The 15982-nt window shown below is 48.3% G+C and overlaps 1 protein-coding gene across 3 annotated transcripts in view; it reads left to right on the forward strand.

Annotated features, from left to right (window-relative positions):
- LOC107983571 (C-type lectin domain family 4 member E) overlaps positions 1–15982 on the forward strand; it is a 146836-nt gene that overhangs the window by 32505 nt on the left and 98349 nt on the right. For 2 of the 3 annotated variants that reach the window (XM_062982242.1, XM_062982240.1), the window contains exons 6-8: positions 7992–8090; positions 9639–9725; positions 13152–13303. In XM_062982242.1, coding sequence (XP_062838312.1) covers positions 7992–8090; positions 9639–9725; positions 13152–13303 — 338 coding nt within the window. The remainder of the gene's footprint in view (positions 1–7991; positions 8091–9638; positions 9726–13151; positions 13304–15982) is intronic. The other variant, XM_062982241.1, reaches the window with a different exon arrangement.

Raw genomic sequence — 15982 nt, forward strand, 5'->3', positions numbered from 1 at the left:
TTTGGCGGCTCCCCCTTCCGGGCCCAGCATTCTGCTGCTCGATGGCCCGTCTTCCCACATACAAAGCATCCCGATTTAGGTTTGTTGTCATCTCCTCTGGAGGGAATCCCCGGCCTCCCTCCGGGTCTTTCCTGCTTCTTCGTCTCTCCTCGACCTCTCGCCACCGGTCTTTGCTGTCCGCCGCTGTTCCTGAAGCGCTTTACTTGGGCCAGGGTGGATTCCACGCGCCCCGCTAGTTGAATCCATCCCTGAAGCGTTTCGGGGTCATCTCTGTGCGCTGCCCAGCTGAAAATCTCGGGGCGTAGTCCCTCTTTAAATCATTCCACTTTGGTCACTTCAGACCACTCTGGTACCTTCTCCGCGAGGTGGAGGAATTCCTCTGCGTACTCGGGCACCGTTTTGTCCCTCTGTTTTATTCCTTTCAGCTGGTCTCGAGCCCTCAATTGCTCTAGCCGGTCTCTGAACCGGTTTTCCAGTGCGGCGAGGAAGCGGGGCACTGACCTCAGGCATGGGTCGCGTCTGGCATGTAGTTGCACGTACCAGCTGGCCGCTCCTCACTTTAGTGTGTTGCCGATGGCTCGGACCCTGCTTGCTTCGGAGGGGAATGTGTGTGCGTTGTCTTCCATGTATCCTCTGATGCTAATTAGAAAAAAGTTCAGTTCATCTGATTCCCCTCCGAATTCTAGCTTGAGATCTTCCCTTCTTTGCATCCATTCAGCGGCCCGTTGATGCTGTCTGGGAGGCATGGGGAAGGGTTGCATCGGGTTTCCTTGGATGGCCCCTTGGAACACGCCGCGCCCCACTCCGGTGGTCATTCTGCACGGCTCCCGAAATCCTGCCGCCGCTGTCGGCCCTTCACCCCATCCGCATATTGGCCTCGCTGTAGCTCCCGCATCTCGCCTTTCCTCGTCGTACGGCACATCCTCCTCCTCTTCCTGGATCTCCTGCTGCTCTCCGCCTTCGTCTGCTAATCCACTGGACCCGATCCCTGGCCCCAGTGGTCTTTCTACTCCGACTCCCATTCGGGGGGGTTGGGAGCTCTGTTGGGGTTGGCGGCCTCAGAATTCCCAGGGTTTGCTGGCGCTCCACTTCGCGCGCCATTCTGTCCCGGAACTCAAGCTCTTGCCAATATTCCTCGTCTCCCTCGTCCCTTGCCACCGCGGGACTCTGCGTTGAAGCCCTCTGTCCCCTCTGGCTCCAATCATCTCCTTTGCTTGGCTCTCTCTCGGCGCCATATCGGATGTGCTCTTTTTGGAGATTCTCTTCCAATATTGGCACTATTCTCCCCACGGTATCCGACAGCCTGGATAAATGAGTTTCCAGGATGGATAGCCGCAGGGCCACGGTCTCCGGCATGCTTCCTCCAGATCCCCAACTGGTTTCTGCCGCCGCCGGAACGCCTCTTCCCCCTCTGGGAATTCTCTGAGTCACGCCGTCCGGCTTGGGGTACCCCGTCGAGGAAGCTATGGCTTGCAATGTCTCTTCTGCCAACGGCCGAGCTCCCAGCGAAGGCCCCTTTGCTCCGTCATGGCTTTGATCTCCTTCCCTGCTCATTATCACTTCACTGCAAATTTGCAGGAGGGTGAGAACTGGATTCTTGACTTAATTGTCCTGCTCACTTCAAAGGATCAGTCTGAACGCAGATCAAAGATAGCTGCTCTCAAACACAATCTTTATTGAAGAATACATGACTTTGGAAAAGTCAAGAATGACTTAATGTTTACATACAACTATTTTTATAACTTTTGATGCTACGTAACACCACACGTAAATATCATCATCAAGTCCCACCTCCAATATCATATTACTACCATTTTCACACACTAAACCAATTATAAATGTTTACACTTTCGGTCCCCAGTTCCCAGGCGTATTCTATCTTCTACTGCCAGGTGCTTCTTCTGCCATTGTTTATGTTATGACTCCCAGTTGCAGGGCTGAATTACCAAAGCCCTGTAACTGGATTCCATGACACCTGGCTCTCTTTCAACACAACAGTCACACAACAGTTAGACTTTGACCACAGGAGCCAAGCCCACACTCAGTTTAAAATCTTAGCCAAATCTTAGCCAAATCCTACCTGAAGCCAGGGAGCAAAAATGTCCTCCTGCTGCCTCTGCTTCTGCGAGAACCAACTGCCCTTCTGGGATCAGGCTCTGGCAGAAACTCACACTGGCAAATAAAGCTTTCCCAGAAACTCAATTAACAGGGGACAATGCCTGCTGTCAATCAACTTAAGTACCTGGCTCTCTTTCAACACAACAGTCACACAACAGTTAGACTTTGACCACAGGAGCCAAGCCCACACTCAGTCACTCACCAATCCCTCCGAAGGGCCCCTTGCTGCTTGCTCTTCTTCAGCATGCTTCCCTGCTGCTGCCTGCTGTTTGGGCTGATTGCCCCCTCCTCCTTTCCTCTGTATCCCACACGTCCGCACACGAAGCACTCCTTCCTTGTTCCTCCACTGCTTCCCTTCTCCTTGGCCTGTCTCCTGGTCGGGGGTTGCTCTGGCTTCCTGCCCTCCTCCTTCGGCCTCAGATGTTGCTGCTGACCCCCTCGATGCCTCTTTACTTGGGCCAATGTGGTCTCGACATGGCCCGCCAACTGGATCCAGCCTCGTAGCATCCCTGGGTCGTCCCGATGCGCTGCCCAAGTGAGGATCTCGCGCCGTAGCCCCTCTTTGAAGATCTCTAGCTTGGTGACCTCCGACCATTCTGCAATCCTCTTGGCCAGGCACTGGAACTCCTCGGCGTACTGGGAGACTGACCTCTGCTCCTGGTAGATGGTTTTCAGTCTCTCCCTCGCCTGGATTTGCTTGAGCGAGTCTCAGAAGCGATCCTCCAGCGCCGCTAAGAAGCGCCTTACCAATCCCAGACATGGGTTGTGTCTGGCATGCAGTTGGGCATACCAGCCGTCCGCTCCCCTTCTCAGGACCGCCCCGATGGCCCGGACCCTGCTCATAGAATCATAGACTCATAGAACCCTGCTGGACTCCATCCGGAAAGTGTGGCCGTTATCCTCCATGTAGCCTCTTGCCGTAGTGAGGAAAAAATCTAGCTCAGAAGATTCTCCTCCGTGCTCTATTCTCAGTTCCTCTCGTCTCTGCTGGGGTCCCTGGGGCGGCAACCCCCAATGTTTCGCCCATCGTAAGCCTCCTCGAGGCCCCGGAGGCCCCGCTGTTGCCTCCCGTTGCCCTGTGCCACGCCCGGCATTCGCCAGGGGCACCAGGGGTTCTGGCTGGAAGGTACCTGGGGTTCCTGGAGGCCTTTCCTCCTCGTCGTCGCTCTCCTCCATCCGTTCCAAGCTTGCTAGGGTCTTGGATCGGGCCCCGGGCTCTCTTCGCGTTCCCCTCCCCTTCGGTGCTGGGAGGTCTGCGAAGCTCTGGCTACTTCCCATGCTCAAGTCCCACATTGAGCCGGTCCGAGGTTCCCTTCCTTTCCCTGGCTCTGCCAAAGGTGCTAGGCGTTCCATTGCCCTTGACATTATTGCCAGGGTGGTCTCCATCGCAATCATCCTCTCTTCCAGGAACACCATCCTTTATGGGGATGGGAAGTGTAGCTCGCCCTCTCCTTCGGTGCTGTCTCTCTGCACTCCTCCACGCCTTTGGGTTACCCCGTTCGGCTGGGTATAAGCAGTGAATGACGCTAGGGCTGCCAGCCGGTGGAAATCAGCATCCGTCTCATCAGGGGTGTCTCGTCCCAACGGACCCCCTCCTGCGCCCAGGAGCTCGTCTTCCTCCGTCTGCATATCACACCTCACCGCTGCAGTGGGATGGTGCCTGGAATCTCGGCTTTGATGTCAGCTCACTCCAGCCACTTCCAAATGAACACAAGAATCATAGAATCATAGAATCATAGAATAGTAGAGTTGGAAGAGACCACATGGGCCATCTAGTCCAACCCCCTGCTAAGAAGCAGGAAATCGCATTCAAAGCACCCCCGACAGATGGCCATCCAGCCTCTGCTTAAAAGCCTCCAAGGAAGGAGCCTCCACCACAGCCCCGGGGAGAGAGTTCCACTGTCGAACAGCTCTCACAGTGAGGAAGTTCTTCCTGATGTTCAGGTGGAATCTCCTTTCCTGTATTTTGAAGCCATTGTTCCGTGTCCTAGTCTGCAGGGCAGCAGAAAACAAGCTTGCTCCCTCCTCCCTATGACTTCCCTTCACATATTTGTACATGGCTATCATGTTTCCTCTCAGCCTTCTCTTCTGCAGGCTAAACATGCCCAGCTCTTTAAGCCGCTCCTCATAGGGCTTGTTCTCCAGACCCTTAATCATTTTAGTCGCCCTCCTCTGGACGCTTTCCAGCTTGTCAACATCTCCCTTCAACTGTGGTGCCCAAAATTGGACACAGTATTCCAGGTGTGGTCTGACCAAGGCAGAATAGAGGGGGAGCATAACTTCCCTGGATCTAGACGCTATTCCCCTATTGATGCAGGCCAGAATCCCATTGGCTTTTTTAGCAGCCGCATCACATTGTTGGCTCATGTTTAACTTGTTGTCCACGAGGACTCCAAGGTCTTTTTCGCACACACTGCTGTCAAGCCAGGCGTCCCCCATTCTGTATCTTTGATTTCCATTTTTTCTGCCGAAGTGAAGTATCTTGCATTTATCCCTGTTGAACTTCATTTTGTTAGTTTTGGCCCATCTCTCTAGTCTGTCAAGATCGTTTTGAATTCTGCTCCTGTCTTCTGGAGTGTTAGCTATCCCTCCCAGTTTTGTGTCGTCTGCAAACTTGATGATCGTGCCTTCTAACCCTTCGTCTAAGTCGTTAATAAAGATGTTGAACAGAACCGGGCCCAGGACGGAGCCCTGCGGCACTCCACTTGTCACTTCTTTCCATGATGAAGATGACGCATTGGTGAGCACCCTTTGGGTTCGTTCGCTTAGCCAATTACAGATCCACCTAACCGTAGTTTTGTCTAGCCCACATTTTACTAGTTTGTTTGCCAGAAGGTCGTGGGGGACTTTGTCGAAGGCCTTACTGAAATCCAGGTACATTCCCAGGTACATTCCACAGCATTCCCTGTATCGACCCAACTCGTAACTCTATCGAAAAAAGAGATCAGATTAGTCTGGCATGACTTGTTTTTGGTAAATCCGTGTTGACTATTAGCAATGACCGCATTTGTTTCTAAGTGTTCGCAGACCACTTCCTTAATGATCTTTTCCAGAATTTTGCCTGGTATTGATGTGAGGCTGATCGGACGGTAATTGTTTGGGTCGTTCTTTTTTCCCTTCTTGAAGATAGGGACCACATTCGCCCTCCTCCAATCTGCTGGGACTTCTCCCGTTCTCCAAGAACTCTCGAAGATAATTGCCAGTGGTTCTGAAATAACTTCTGCTAGTTCCTTCAGTACTCTTGGGTGTAGCTGATCTGGCCCTGGGGACTTGAATTCGTTTAGAGAGGCCAAGTGTTCCTGGACAACTTGTTTCCCTATTTGGGGTTGGATTTCCCCCAATCCTTCGTCCATTCCGTGTTGCTGAGGTTGAAGATGGCTTTCTTTTTCTGAGAAGACCGAGGCAAAGAAGGCATTAAGTAGTTCTGCCTTTTCCCTGTCCCCTGTCGCCATCACCCCATCTTCTCCTTGCAATGGCCCTATCGCCTCCTTTTTCTTCCTTTTTCTACCAACGTAAGCAAAAAAGCCTTTTTTGTTGTTTTTTATGTCCCTGGCAAGCCTGAGACTCGCTCTGTTGTCACTGAAAACTTTACTGAAGGACACTTTGACACGCATAAAGCCGAGATTGCTGGGCGGCTCAGAAAGATTCCCTTATATACACTCCCCCCACATTCAAAGTAACGATTCCTGCCCAGAAAAACCCCCGCGCAATTCTTCCCGCTCGCACACCAGCTGTTTCCCTTCAGGGCCGAGAGCCGCAGGTGCCTTATCAGTCTTTGGTGTCACCGTCCTTGATTTCTGGCGCCAGAGTACAGGCCCAGAAATTATCATCATCATCATCATCATCATCATCATCATTTAATTACTTATTAAATGCCCTCCATCCAAGATGCTCAAGGCAATTTACAAGATAAAATTGTAAAGGATAAAAATACATACATACAAATATTGATAAAATTATGGTCCTGACACCCTAATGTCACGAATAGTTTGTTGCAATTTCAGTGTGAGAGGGTACATCTGAACTCTTACAGAACAACATTTAGACATACAGAGATACAAATTCTATGTAACTGTATTAGATCCCACAAAAATATTGCAGGTACATTGGTTAACAAACAAACAAAGGGGAATTACGTTTTTACTCAGCCTTCACATTAACCATACAAACAGTCAGTCCTCCTCATTTCTCACGCTGTCTCCTGGAGAAGGACATGTCTTAGGTCAGACTACCTGCTTGCAAATCTGCCAACACACCAAAACTTCTAAAACGTCAAAATGCCAAAATGCATCGTCTTTCCCTAACGACATGACTCCAAAACACACTCCTGTCTCTTCCCTTGAGAAAAGGAGTCCAAGTGTCCAGACTCCTGCTTTCCACTGCAGATGGACACTCCCCATGCACCATCTCTTTCCATAGAACATGGCAGGTGAACAGCGTCGCTGTCTGTTACACTTTTTGGATTGTAATAAGGTCTCTTATATAGCAATATTTCTGCTGATGTTGTTCCAAAGTTGTAAATGAATTATAGATGTTTTCCATCCTGAAACATCCTGGCACCTTCTCAGTTTCCTGGCAGATGTTGACTCTGCGTAATTTATGTTGGTAAACGCAAGCAGCTCTGTGTTGACTTCCTTGTTAACATAAGGAAACCTTGTCAACATTTCCTTAGCTTAAAGAGCCATTGTCCCTGATTAATGTAAACATGTTGTTTTTCCCAAAAGTTCAACAGTTCAGCAATGTCAACAGTTAATCACTGTCACAGTTCTTATCAATGTCAGCAGTTCAGCAACTTTTAATTACAGTTCTGAATGCTTCACCTTCTTCCTGTAGTTTATTCCAGGGAGGCCCCACAGCAGCCACGACCCCATCCGTGTGCCTCCCTCATGGCGATGGTGGTGGTGGTGGGGCTGGGCCTGGGCCAGAGGGAGCAGCATCTTCACCTCACCGTGCTCCTCCCAGCCCTCACAGCCTCCGGCTCCCGCCAAGCCCACTAGCACCAAGTCCCCGAGCTTCCGCAGCTACGTTGGAAGGGAAGGGCTCCGGCAGTAGCGGAAGCAGCGCGGTGTCACCGTCACGCCTCAGACGGGAGAGAGAGAGCAACCTGGGATGGCAAAGGGGTGGGGCAGGCGGCGTCTTGAATGGCGGATCTTGGCAGAAAGGAGCAAAATAAATAAAATAAAATGAAATAAAGAGGAAGGAGGTTCGTGGACCAGATTTTGGTTTTCGCGGCCCACTGGTGGTCCACGGCCCACTGGTTTGGAGCCACTGAGATAGGCAGAGTGACGGTCGAGAGATGAGAGAGAGTTCAAAAGAGACTGAAGCCACATGGCTTCTAGCTCAAATAGCCTTCCCCATTCCTTAGAGCCAGCTCAGGAAGTGACCTTTAGGCTTGTCATCACGACACTGCCTGACATGTCCTATGCGTGGCTGCTCTGATCCAGCCCCACTGAAAAAATTAACCCTTCAGTATCTATTTTAAGCTGACACGTGTCATTTTTTCCAGCACAGGGCTCAATTACCATACTAACACATCTACAGTGTAGGATTAATGATAACCACCATGGTTCAATGCCACAGGATCCTGGGAGTTGTAGTTTGGTTCCACACCAGCACTCTTGGGCAGAGGAAGCTAAAGACTTTGTCAAACTGCAGCTCCCTCAATTCCATCTCATCCATCCTTGGCATCTGAAGTGGCGTCAGGCTACACTTGTTCTACAATGTACATCACTATCTCTGGCAGAAAGGGAGTCGTTGGGCTCTCTGCACACGCTTGGAGGGTGGTTGGGCCAGGCTTGTACTAGAGGAGAGGCTCAGAAGCAAGCCCTGGGATCCCTGACCAGCCCTTTCCTTTTCACCTTCCTCCCTCTTAGATTACACTGAAATGAACCTACTCGTAGACACTATTATTGCCATGAGGAGGATCCGGGATTTCATGGTCACTGTCAATGATTCGCTGGTTGGAACTAATGGTAAGCAGTAGGCTTGTGCAAAAAATCCTATCCTGTTGTAAGTCAGAATTAATTCATTAGTTTCGTACTTAGGATGTGATATCTGATGCGCGCAGTCCATGTCAAAAATTAAACAATCGAAACAGAGAGAACTCCAAAGAAATCAAAACTTAAGAAACACCTGGTGCACAATTACTAATAATTATATACTTGATTTATATTGTGCTCTGTCTCCCTGAGTGGACTCAGAGTGGATTACAGAACACATATATGGCAAACATTCAATGCCGTTATACACAAAGACAAGACAGTACATAAACAGAGGCAAGGCTTCCCTCTTTTTTCCATCTCCGGCATCTGGACGCCGTGCTTGACTTGGCCATGAGGTGGTGCTCTTGTTCCATTTTTTCACAACGATGAAAAACCCGTGGACAACTTCCTGTTCAAATTGTCAGCATGTTTTTCAGGGGAGCCTTTTACCTCCACTGAAGCAGTACTTATTTATCTACTCAAATTGTTGTTTTTGAACTGCTAGGTAAACAGAAGCTAGGGCTGATGGCAGAAGCTCACCTTGACCCACAGTTGGATCTCCCAACCTTCCAGTCGAGAAGATTTTCTCTAGCTGGCATTTTAACCTGTTTTGAAGACAGTTTTCCTGCTTCTTGGCAGAATGGGATTGGACTGGGTGGCCCACCAGGTCTCTTCCAACTCTAGGATTCTAGGATTCTGTGATCAAATTCTTCCCCTTCGTTGAGCTTGCAGAAAGTCCTACTTTTTGCTCTTATAGATCGTAATTTGGGTTTACCCCTCCATTTCATGCTGGTTTTTGCTTAGTATTGGAACACACACACACACACACACACACACCATCACATGTGGCTATTTGAGATCCAGACCCCAGAATCAAGGAAGATATGTCAGCCTTGACCTTACAATCATAGAATCATAGAATCATAGAATCGTAGAGTTGGAAGAGACCTCATGGGCCATCCAGTCCAACCCCCTGTCAAGAAGCAGGAAATCGCATTCAAAGCACCCCAGACAGATGGCCACCCAGCCTCTGCTTAAAAGCCTCCAAAGAAGGAGCCTCCACCACAGTCCGGGGGAGAGAGTTCCACTGGTGAACAGCCCTTCTCACAGGGAGGAAGTTCTTCCTGATGTTCAGGTGGAATCTCCTTCCTTTCCTGTAGTTTGAAGCCATTGTTCCGTGTCCTAGTCTGCAGACCTAGTCTTACAAGACCTGAGCGGAGCTGTTGACTAATAGAGAGACTTGGAGTTCATCCACACTGTAGCGTGAATGCAGTTTGACACCACTTTAACTGCCATGGGAGCCTAGTAGTTCCCGTTTTTGAAGGTCTTTAGCCTTCCCTGGCAAAGAAGGCTGTTGCCTCCCCAAGCTTCAGCTCCCAGGATTCTACCTCATTGAGCCACGGCAGATAAAGTGGTGTGGCGCCGCAGTCATTCCACAGTGTGGACGCACCCTTGGAGGCCCAGCATTCCCGGGGCCTCCTTCAGTGAACCACAAAGAACCCCTGAGTCCCCTCTGAGTCAGTCTTTCACCCATTTCAGATACATGGATACTCAACCAAGCCGAGGAGTTGGCATACCGATTGGTGGACACCAACAACAAGATGGCCCAGCTGGACTCTAGCTTCGGTAAGTCACTCACCAAGCTGCGATGAGGAAGGATCTGGGTTCATATGGAACCGTCCCAAAGTCCGGCCATTTCCGAACAATGCCCACGTTTAAAGAAGCCTTGTGTGGAGGTGTGGTGCGTGCCTTCAGGTCACTCCTGGCTTGTGCCTGTCATGAAAACTTTTCAAACAAAGGTTCTTTGCTTTGCAATTTCCAGTGAGAGAGGGTATGTCAGAACTTTTACAGAACAGCATTTAGACATACAGACATATAGATTCTATGTAACTACATTGGATTCACAAACCTACAGTTACGTTGGCTAACAAACAAATAAACAAACAAACAAACGGGCAGTGACATTTTTATAATTGTGCATGTTTTTGTCTATTGTTGTGTTTTATATTGCTATTGTTTTTATTCGGGCTTGGCCCCATGTCAGCTGCCCTGAGTCCCCTTTGGGGAGATAGAGGCGGGGTATAAAAATAAAATTATTATTATTATTATTATTATTATTATTATTATTATTATTATTATTATTATTATTATTTTACTCAGCATTCACACACATGTACATGCACTCATCCTCATAAAGAAATCACAATTTCTCCATTCTTCCTCCATGAAGAACACCTCTTAGAATGCTTCCTTGCAAATCTGCCAACGCACAGTTCCAAAACTCCCAAACGCCAAAACGCCAAAACTCCCAAATCCCCAAGGACACGACTCCAAAATGCACTCCGTGCTCTTCCTTTGAGAAAAGGAGGCCAAGTGACCAGTCTGCCTTCCACTGCAGATCTGCCCCGCCAAAGGTACACCATCTCTCTCGTTCCCAATGGAGCAGAGAATGGCGGGTGACCAGCTTGCTGTCTGTCACACTTTTTGGATTGTCATAAAGTCTGTTATCTAGCAATATTTCACTGATGTTGTCCCACAGTTGTAGATTACTGACAGATGTCTTCCATCCTGAAACATGTTGATTCCATCTTAGTTTCAGGACAGATGTTGATTCTTCTTGATTGGTGTCAGCAAATGCAAGCCATTGTGCTGACTTCTGTCTTAACATTGTAAACATTTCCTTAACTTAAAAGAGCCCTTGTCTCTGATTATTGTAGACATGCTGCTTCCCCCCAAAAGTTCAACAGTTAATCATTGTCACAGGTCTCACCAGCAATTTTTAATTACAGTAGGTGTTTCCAGGCCTCATTCCTTTTAGAATGGTGCCTTCAAATTATCAGCTCTCATTCATTCATCTTGCATACAATTTCATTCAAACCATATATCATATTTCATCATGACATGGCGATCCTAACACAGGGTTTTCTTGGCCAGATTTGCTCAGAGAGGGCTTGCCTTTGCTCTTGCCCAAGGTTATCCCATTGGGTTTCCATGGCCAAGCAAAGGGGATCTGAACTCGGGCCTCCAGGGCCGCAGCCCAGCCCTCAAACCTCAAACCGTGCCGCACCATCTCTCTGTGGCAATCATCACTAGGTTTCTCCAGAGAGGGTTCCCTACTGTTTCTCCAGAGGCTGAGAGAGTGTGACATGCCCCCAACACCCAAAGGGTTTCCATGGGCTATCTATTCCCTTTTAAACATTCTGCCTAGATGTCTATGTATCAGAAATACCTTTTGAACCTTAAAAATGTTATTTAATCCATTTTCAGTGGGACAGAGGACATCAGGTACCTTCAGAGCAAGAAGACATAAATACCCAGGACTGGTTTTATAATAGCTATACAGTATTGGTTATACAGACAACGGGGAAACATCACATAGACTCAACATTCACTCCCATACATGTAATATTCATATTCACCGTCCCTTCCCCAGTGAAACCTGCTGCCGGAGGACAGAGGCAGGTGGGCAGACGCTGCATTCCTCACAGATCTGGCACACAGTCGAGAAGGAAAAGGGTCTCCTTGGAGGCAAGTGAGAATGTTGCCATTGGCCACTTTGATTAGCATTGAATGGCCTTGCTATCAATCAGGGCCAGGTAACACCTCTCAACGAAGGATTTCGCCCAGGCAGGAAGCATCCAGGCTTTGAAGCTGCAAGGCCGTTCAATGCTTATCAAGGTGGCCAATGGTAACATTGACACTTGCCTCCAACAGCCAAGAGTTCTTTCTTCCTCCCACCCTGGAGATCATTCCACATATACCCTGTTTCCCCTAAAATAAGACATCCCCAGAAAATAAGACCTAGTAGAGGCTTTGCTGAATTGCTAAATATAAGGCCTCCCCTGAAAGTAAGACCTAGCAAAGTTTTTGTTTGGAAGCATGCCCGCCAAACAGAACACCAGTGCAAACAGGATCGGTAAATGTACGTACCATAAAGTGTTGTACATGGAAATATTGATAGTAACAAGAAATTCCTGATAGGATTCACAGTAGGTCTGGTTATGCTGGTTTGTGATGACAACTACTGTACAGTATATAATAAATTTTCATTTTTTTGTTCAACAATAAATGTGAATTCTTCTTTTTTTTTTTTTGTGGGTAAACAGTTTATTAATGAAACGTTACATAACAAAACAGCAAATTATCGCAAATATAGTCAGATAACAATCATTTTGAAATGTACATGCATATCTACATTAGTCAACCAGCCTGCCAATTCTAACACAGTACATATTATTATCTGTTACTCAAAACAGCTCTTTCCACATGTCATCCACCACTCTCAATCCAGGTTTCTATTCATTTTTATTTATTTTTTTTAGAAATTAAATATAAGAGTTTACCCTAACATTCAAACAAAACAAAAACATACAACGTATTACACACAACAAACCCTGCACGCACCCAAAACCCCTATCCCACATAAAATAAAACCCCTTCCCCACACCCGTGCACCCTGTGAATTCTTCTTCATGAAAAATAAGACGTCCCCTGAAAATAAGACCTAGTGCATCTTTGGGAGCAAAAATTAATATAAGACACTGTCTTATTTTCGGGGAAACACAGTATATAAACCCCGCTTGCCTAGTTTCCAACAGACCTCATAACCCCTCTGAGAATCCTGCCATAGATGGGGGTGAAACATCAGAAGAAAATGCTTCTGGAACATGCCCAGAAAACTCCCAGCAACCCCGTGATTCCAGCCATGAAAGCCCTCGACTGCACATTATTTGGTTGTTGAGAAAACCTCTGAGATTCAGCTCAGACCTGCTGCAGCCCCATCGATTCCAGAACAGATAGGTTGTTTCACTTCCTTCTTAAAGTAACATTGTGTTGTACTATGTAAACAGGTGTGATTTCCAGATTCCAGGTTTTTTCGATGACGTCTTCAGCCTTAACAGGCCCCAGCCAGATCCCAACCCTACCATCCCCTTCAGTCCATCCATCGCCTGCATGCCCACCGCCAGCAAACTTTGGTTTTCAAGGAGATTCCCTAACCCTTCCTCTCTCTTTTCAATTCCTCGCTGTCTGTTTCCCTGACTTTGTTGGAAGAGGACGTCCAGCAAAAGGTGAAGTCGGGCTGGAAGCTGTATGAAGACAGCATCTATCATGTCGGCAACACATCCATGACTTTTAACAACTCCGCAAAACAATGCAAAGGGCAGGGCGCCAAGTTGGTGACAGTGGCCAGAAAAAAAGTCCAGGTGAGGAAACCTTGCGGGGCTTCAGAACCTGACCAGCGGGGCTCAAGGGGGTTGGGCTGGGGGCCCGGGGGTCTCTTCCAGCAATAGGGTCTGAATCAGATTTATCATCGCATCGCTCTCTCTCTGAGTCCGTCATATCTATGGTTATCACTCTTTGGCTGCATGACCATCTGTGGAGAAGGGTTTGGTGGTGCCTTCCTCAACGACAGAAGGGGGTTGGGCTGGGGGATCCTGGGGGTCTCTTCCAGCTCTAGGATCCTGAAACATATTTACCATCGTATATGTTCCCCCCTCTCTTTCTCATATCTATGGTTATCACTCTTTGGCTGCATGACCATCTGTGGAGAAGGGTTTGGTGGTGCCTTCCTCAACGACAGAAGGGGGCCGGGCTGGGTGGCCCCGGGGGTCTCTTCCAGCCCAGGCAGCCCCTCTGTGTTTCTGTGTCAGTCACGATTGTTGCAGGAGGCATCCCTGCAGGCAGGCACCTACTCTTCCCAGGCCAAGGTGCTCCGGCCTGCTCAACCTGAGACCCCTCCAGCTGCCCTCGCTCTGTCCCTGGGGGTCCTGGGGCTGGCCGTGTGCAGTTAAAGAGGCTCGGCTCTCCTAAACATCTCCTGCTGCCCTCCGCTGGCCGTCGCCTGTCCGTAGATCGGCCGCTACAAATCGGTACTGGGTGCGCATCCGGGCATGGCCTCCATCCCTTGTTTGGGCAGCCCGATCATGAGGCTAGATGTGTGGTCCCTTTTCACCCCGGGAGCCGGTTTCCCAAATGAGGCTCAGAGGCCTTAGAGGAGGTGAAATACACAGGTGTTATTTTGCAAAATGGAGGCCGGCGGCCTGCATCAGCATGGAAGGGAGGGCCACACAAATGAGGTTTCTCCCAAGGTTCCTGTAGGCTCCCCAAAGTACAATCCCCACCTTTAACCCTTTCATCTTGTCTCGATCCCCCTTCTTCCTCCCATAGTCCTTTGTTCGGATGCTTGTCCATGTCCCGATTGCAATCATTCAATATATCAATTTACCATCTGGGCCTTTTCCCTTCCTTTCAGGCATCCGTTGTGGTCCAGTCCATCAAACACTATTTTGTTTGAACTGTCTACACCTAAGAGTTGCTTTTGGGGTTTGCTGTCTTGTGAGTCCTTGGCCTGACATTCCAGACCTTCTTCAACTGATTCCCTTTTGCATTCCTAAGTGGCGGCCTGCTTATTGCCTGCTTCTCTCCTTTCAACTGCCATGTGTTGCATGTTTCCTTTGTTCTGTGTGTTTCTCTGGAGGAACATCCTGAGAGTGCCTTGGACCTTGGCAAGAAGATCCAACCAGTCCGTCCTCCAGAAAATAATGCCCAATGGCTGCTCACTGGAGAGAAGGATATCGGAGGCAAAGTTGAAGTATTTTGGCCACATCATGAGAAGACAGGAAAGCTTGGAGAAGATCACGATGCTGGGGAAAAAGGAAGGAAAAAGGAAGAGAGGCCGACCAAGGGCGAGATGGATGGACGGTATCCTTGAAGTGACTGGCTCGACCTTGAAGGAACTAGGGACGGTGACGGCCGACAGGGAGCTCTGGCCTAGACTGGTCCAGGAGGTCACGAAGAGTCGAAAACGACTGAACGAGTGAGATGACGACGACGATGTGTGTTTCTCACGGCTAAATCCTTCTAACACTAAGGCTCTCTTTGGCAGAGGAGGAAGGGGAAATAGCTCACCGCACCACAACTCCCAGGATTCCATGGGATTTAGTGGTTTGTTTGTTTGTTTACTTTATTTATACCCTGCCTTTCTCCTCATAGGAGAATCAAGGTGGATAAAAATCCCACACCTGGGTCATAGTTTAACACATGTCATGAAGACTTTTAAAACAATAGTTAAAACATCCTGCTCAGACTGAACAGAATATCCCACTTCTGACACCAAAAATGTTATGAATAACTTTTCAATAACTTTAAAGCATAGGTTCTTTTTATTGCAGTTTCAGAACTTTTACAGAACAACAAAGAACAATATTTAGACATACAAACATACAGATTCTATGCAACTACATTGGATTCACAAACAACCTACAGTTACATTGGCTAAGTCACAAACAAGGGGGGGCTACATTTTCATTCTTCATTCACACACAACATGCATCCATCTTCATGCACACAAATATTACCATATTCTTTCTCCCTCCTTGGAGAAGCACCTGCTTAGGCCAGACCCAGCTTCCACTGCTGCCTGCCAAGACATAGTTCCAAAACGCCAAAACTTCAAAAAGACCATGACTTCAAAGTGCACTCCTTCCTCTTTCCCTGAGAAAAGGAGGCCCCAAATAGTGAACAGAATCCTTCTTTCCCAGAGCAGATCTGCCACTCCCAAGGACACCATCTCCACTGAGAATGGCGGGTGAACAGCATCGCTGTCTGTCACACCTTCTGGATTGTCATAAGGTCACTTATATAGCAATATTTTGCTGATGATGTTGTCCCAAAGTTGTAAATGAGTGATAGACGTCTTCCATCCTGGAATATCCTCAGTTTCCTGGACCAGATGTTGATTCCTCTTGACACAAACAGCTCTGCCCCAAAAGTTCACCAAGTTAGCAAATGTTGACAGATGTTAACAGATGTAAATATTTCTCTTATCAGTCGCAGTTCTTATCACAGTTTGCTGGGCAGATCAACTATTTCAGGTCTCATTA

The sequence above is a fragment of the Anolis carolinensis genome, chromosome 5 (genome assembly GCF_035594765.1).
Source record: "Anolis carolinensis isolate JA03-04 chromosome 5, rAnoCar3.1.pri, whole genome shotgun sequence".
Classification (NCBI taxonomy): domain Eukaryota; kingdom Metazoa; phylum Chordata; class Lepidosauria; order Squamata; family Dactyloidae; genus Anolis; species Anolis carolinensis.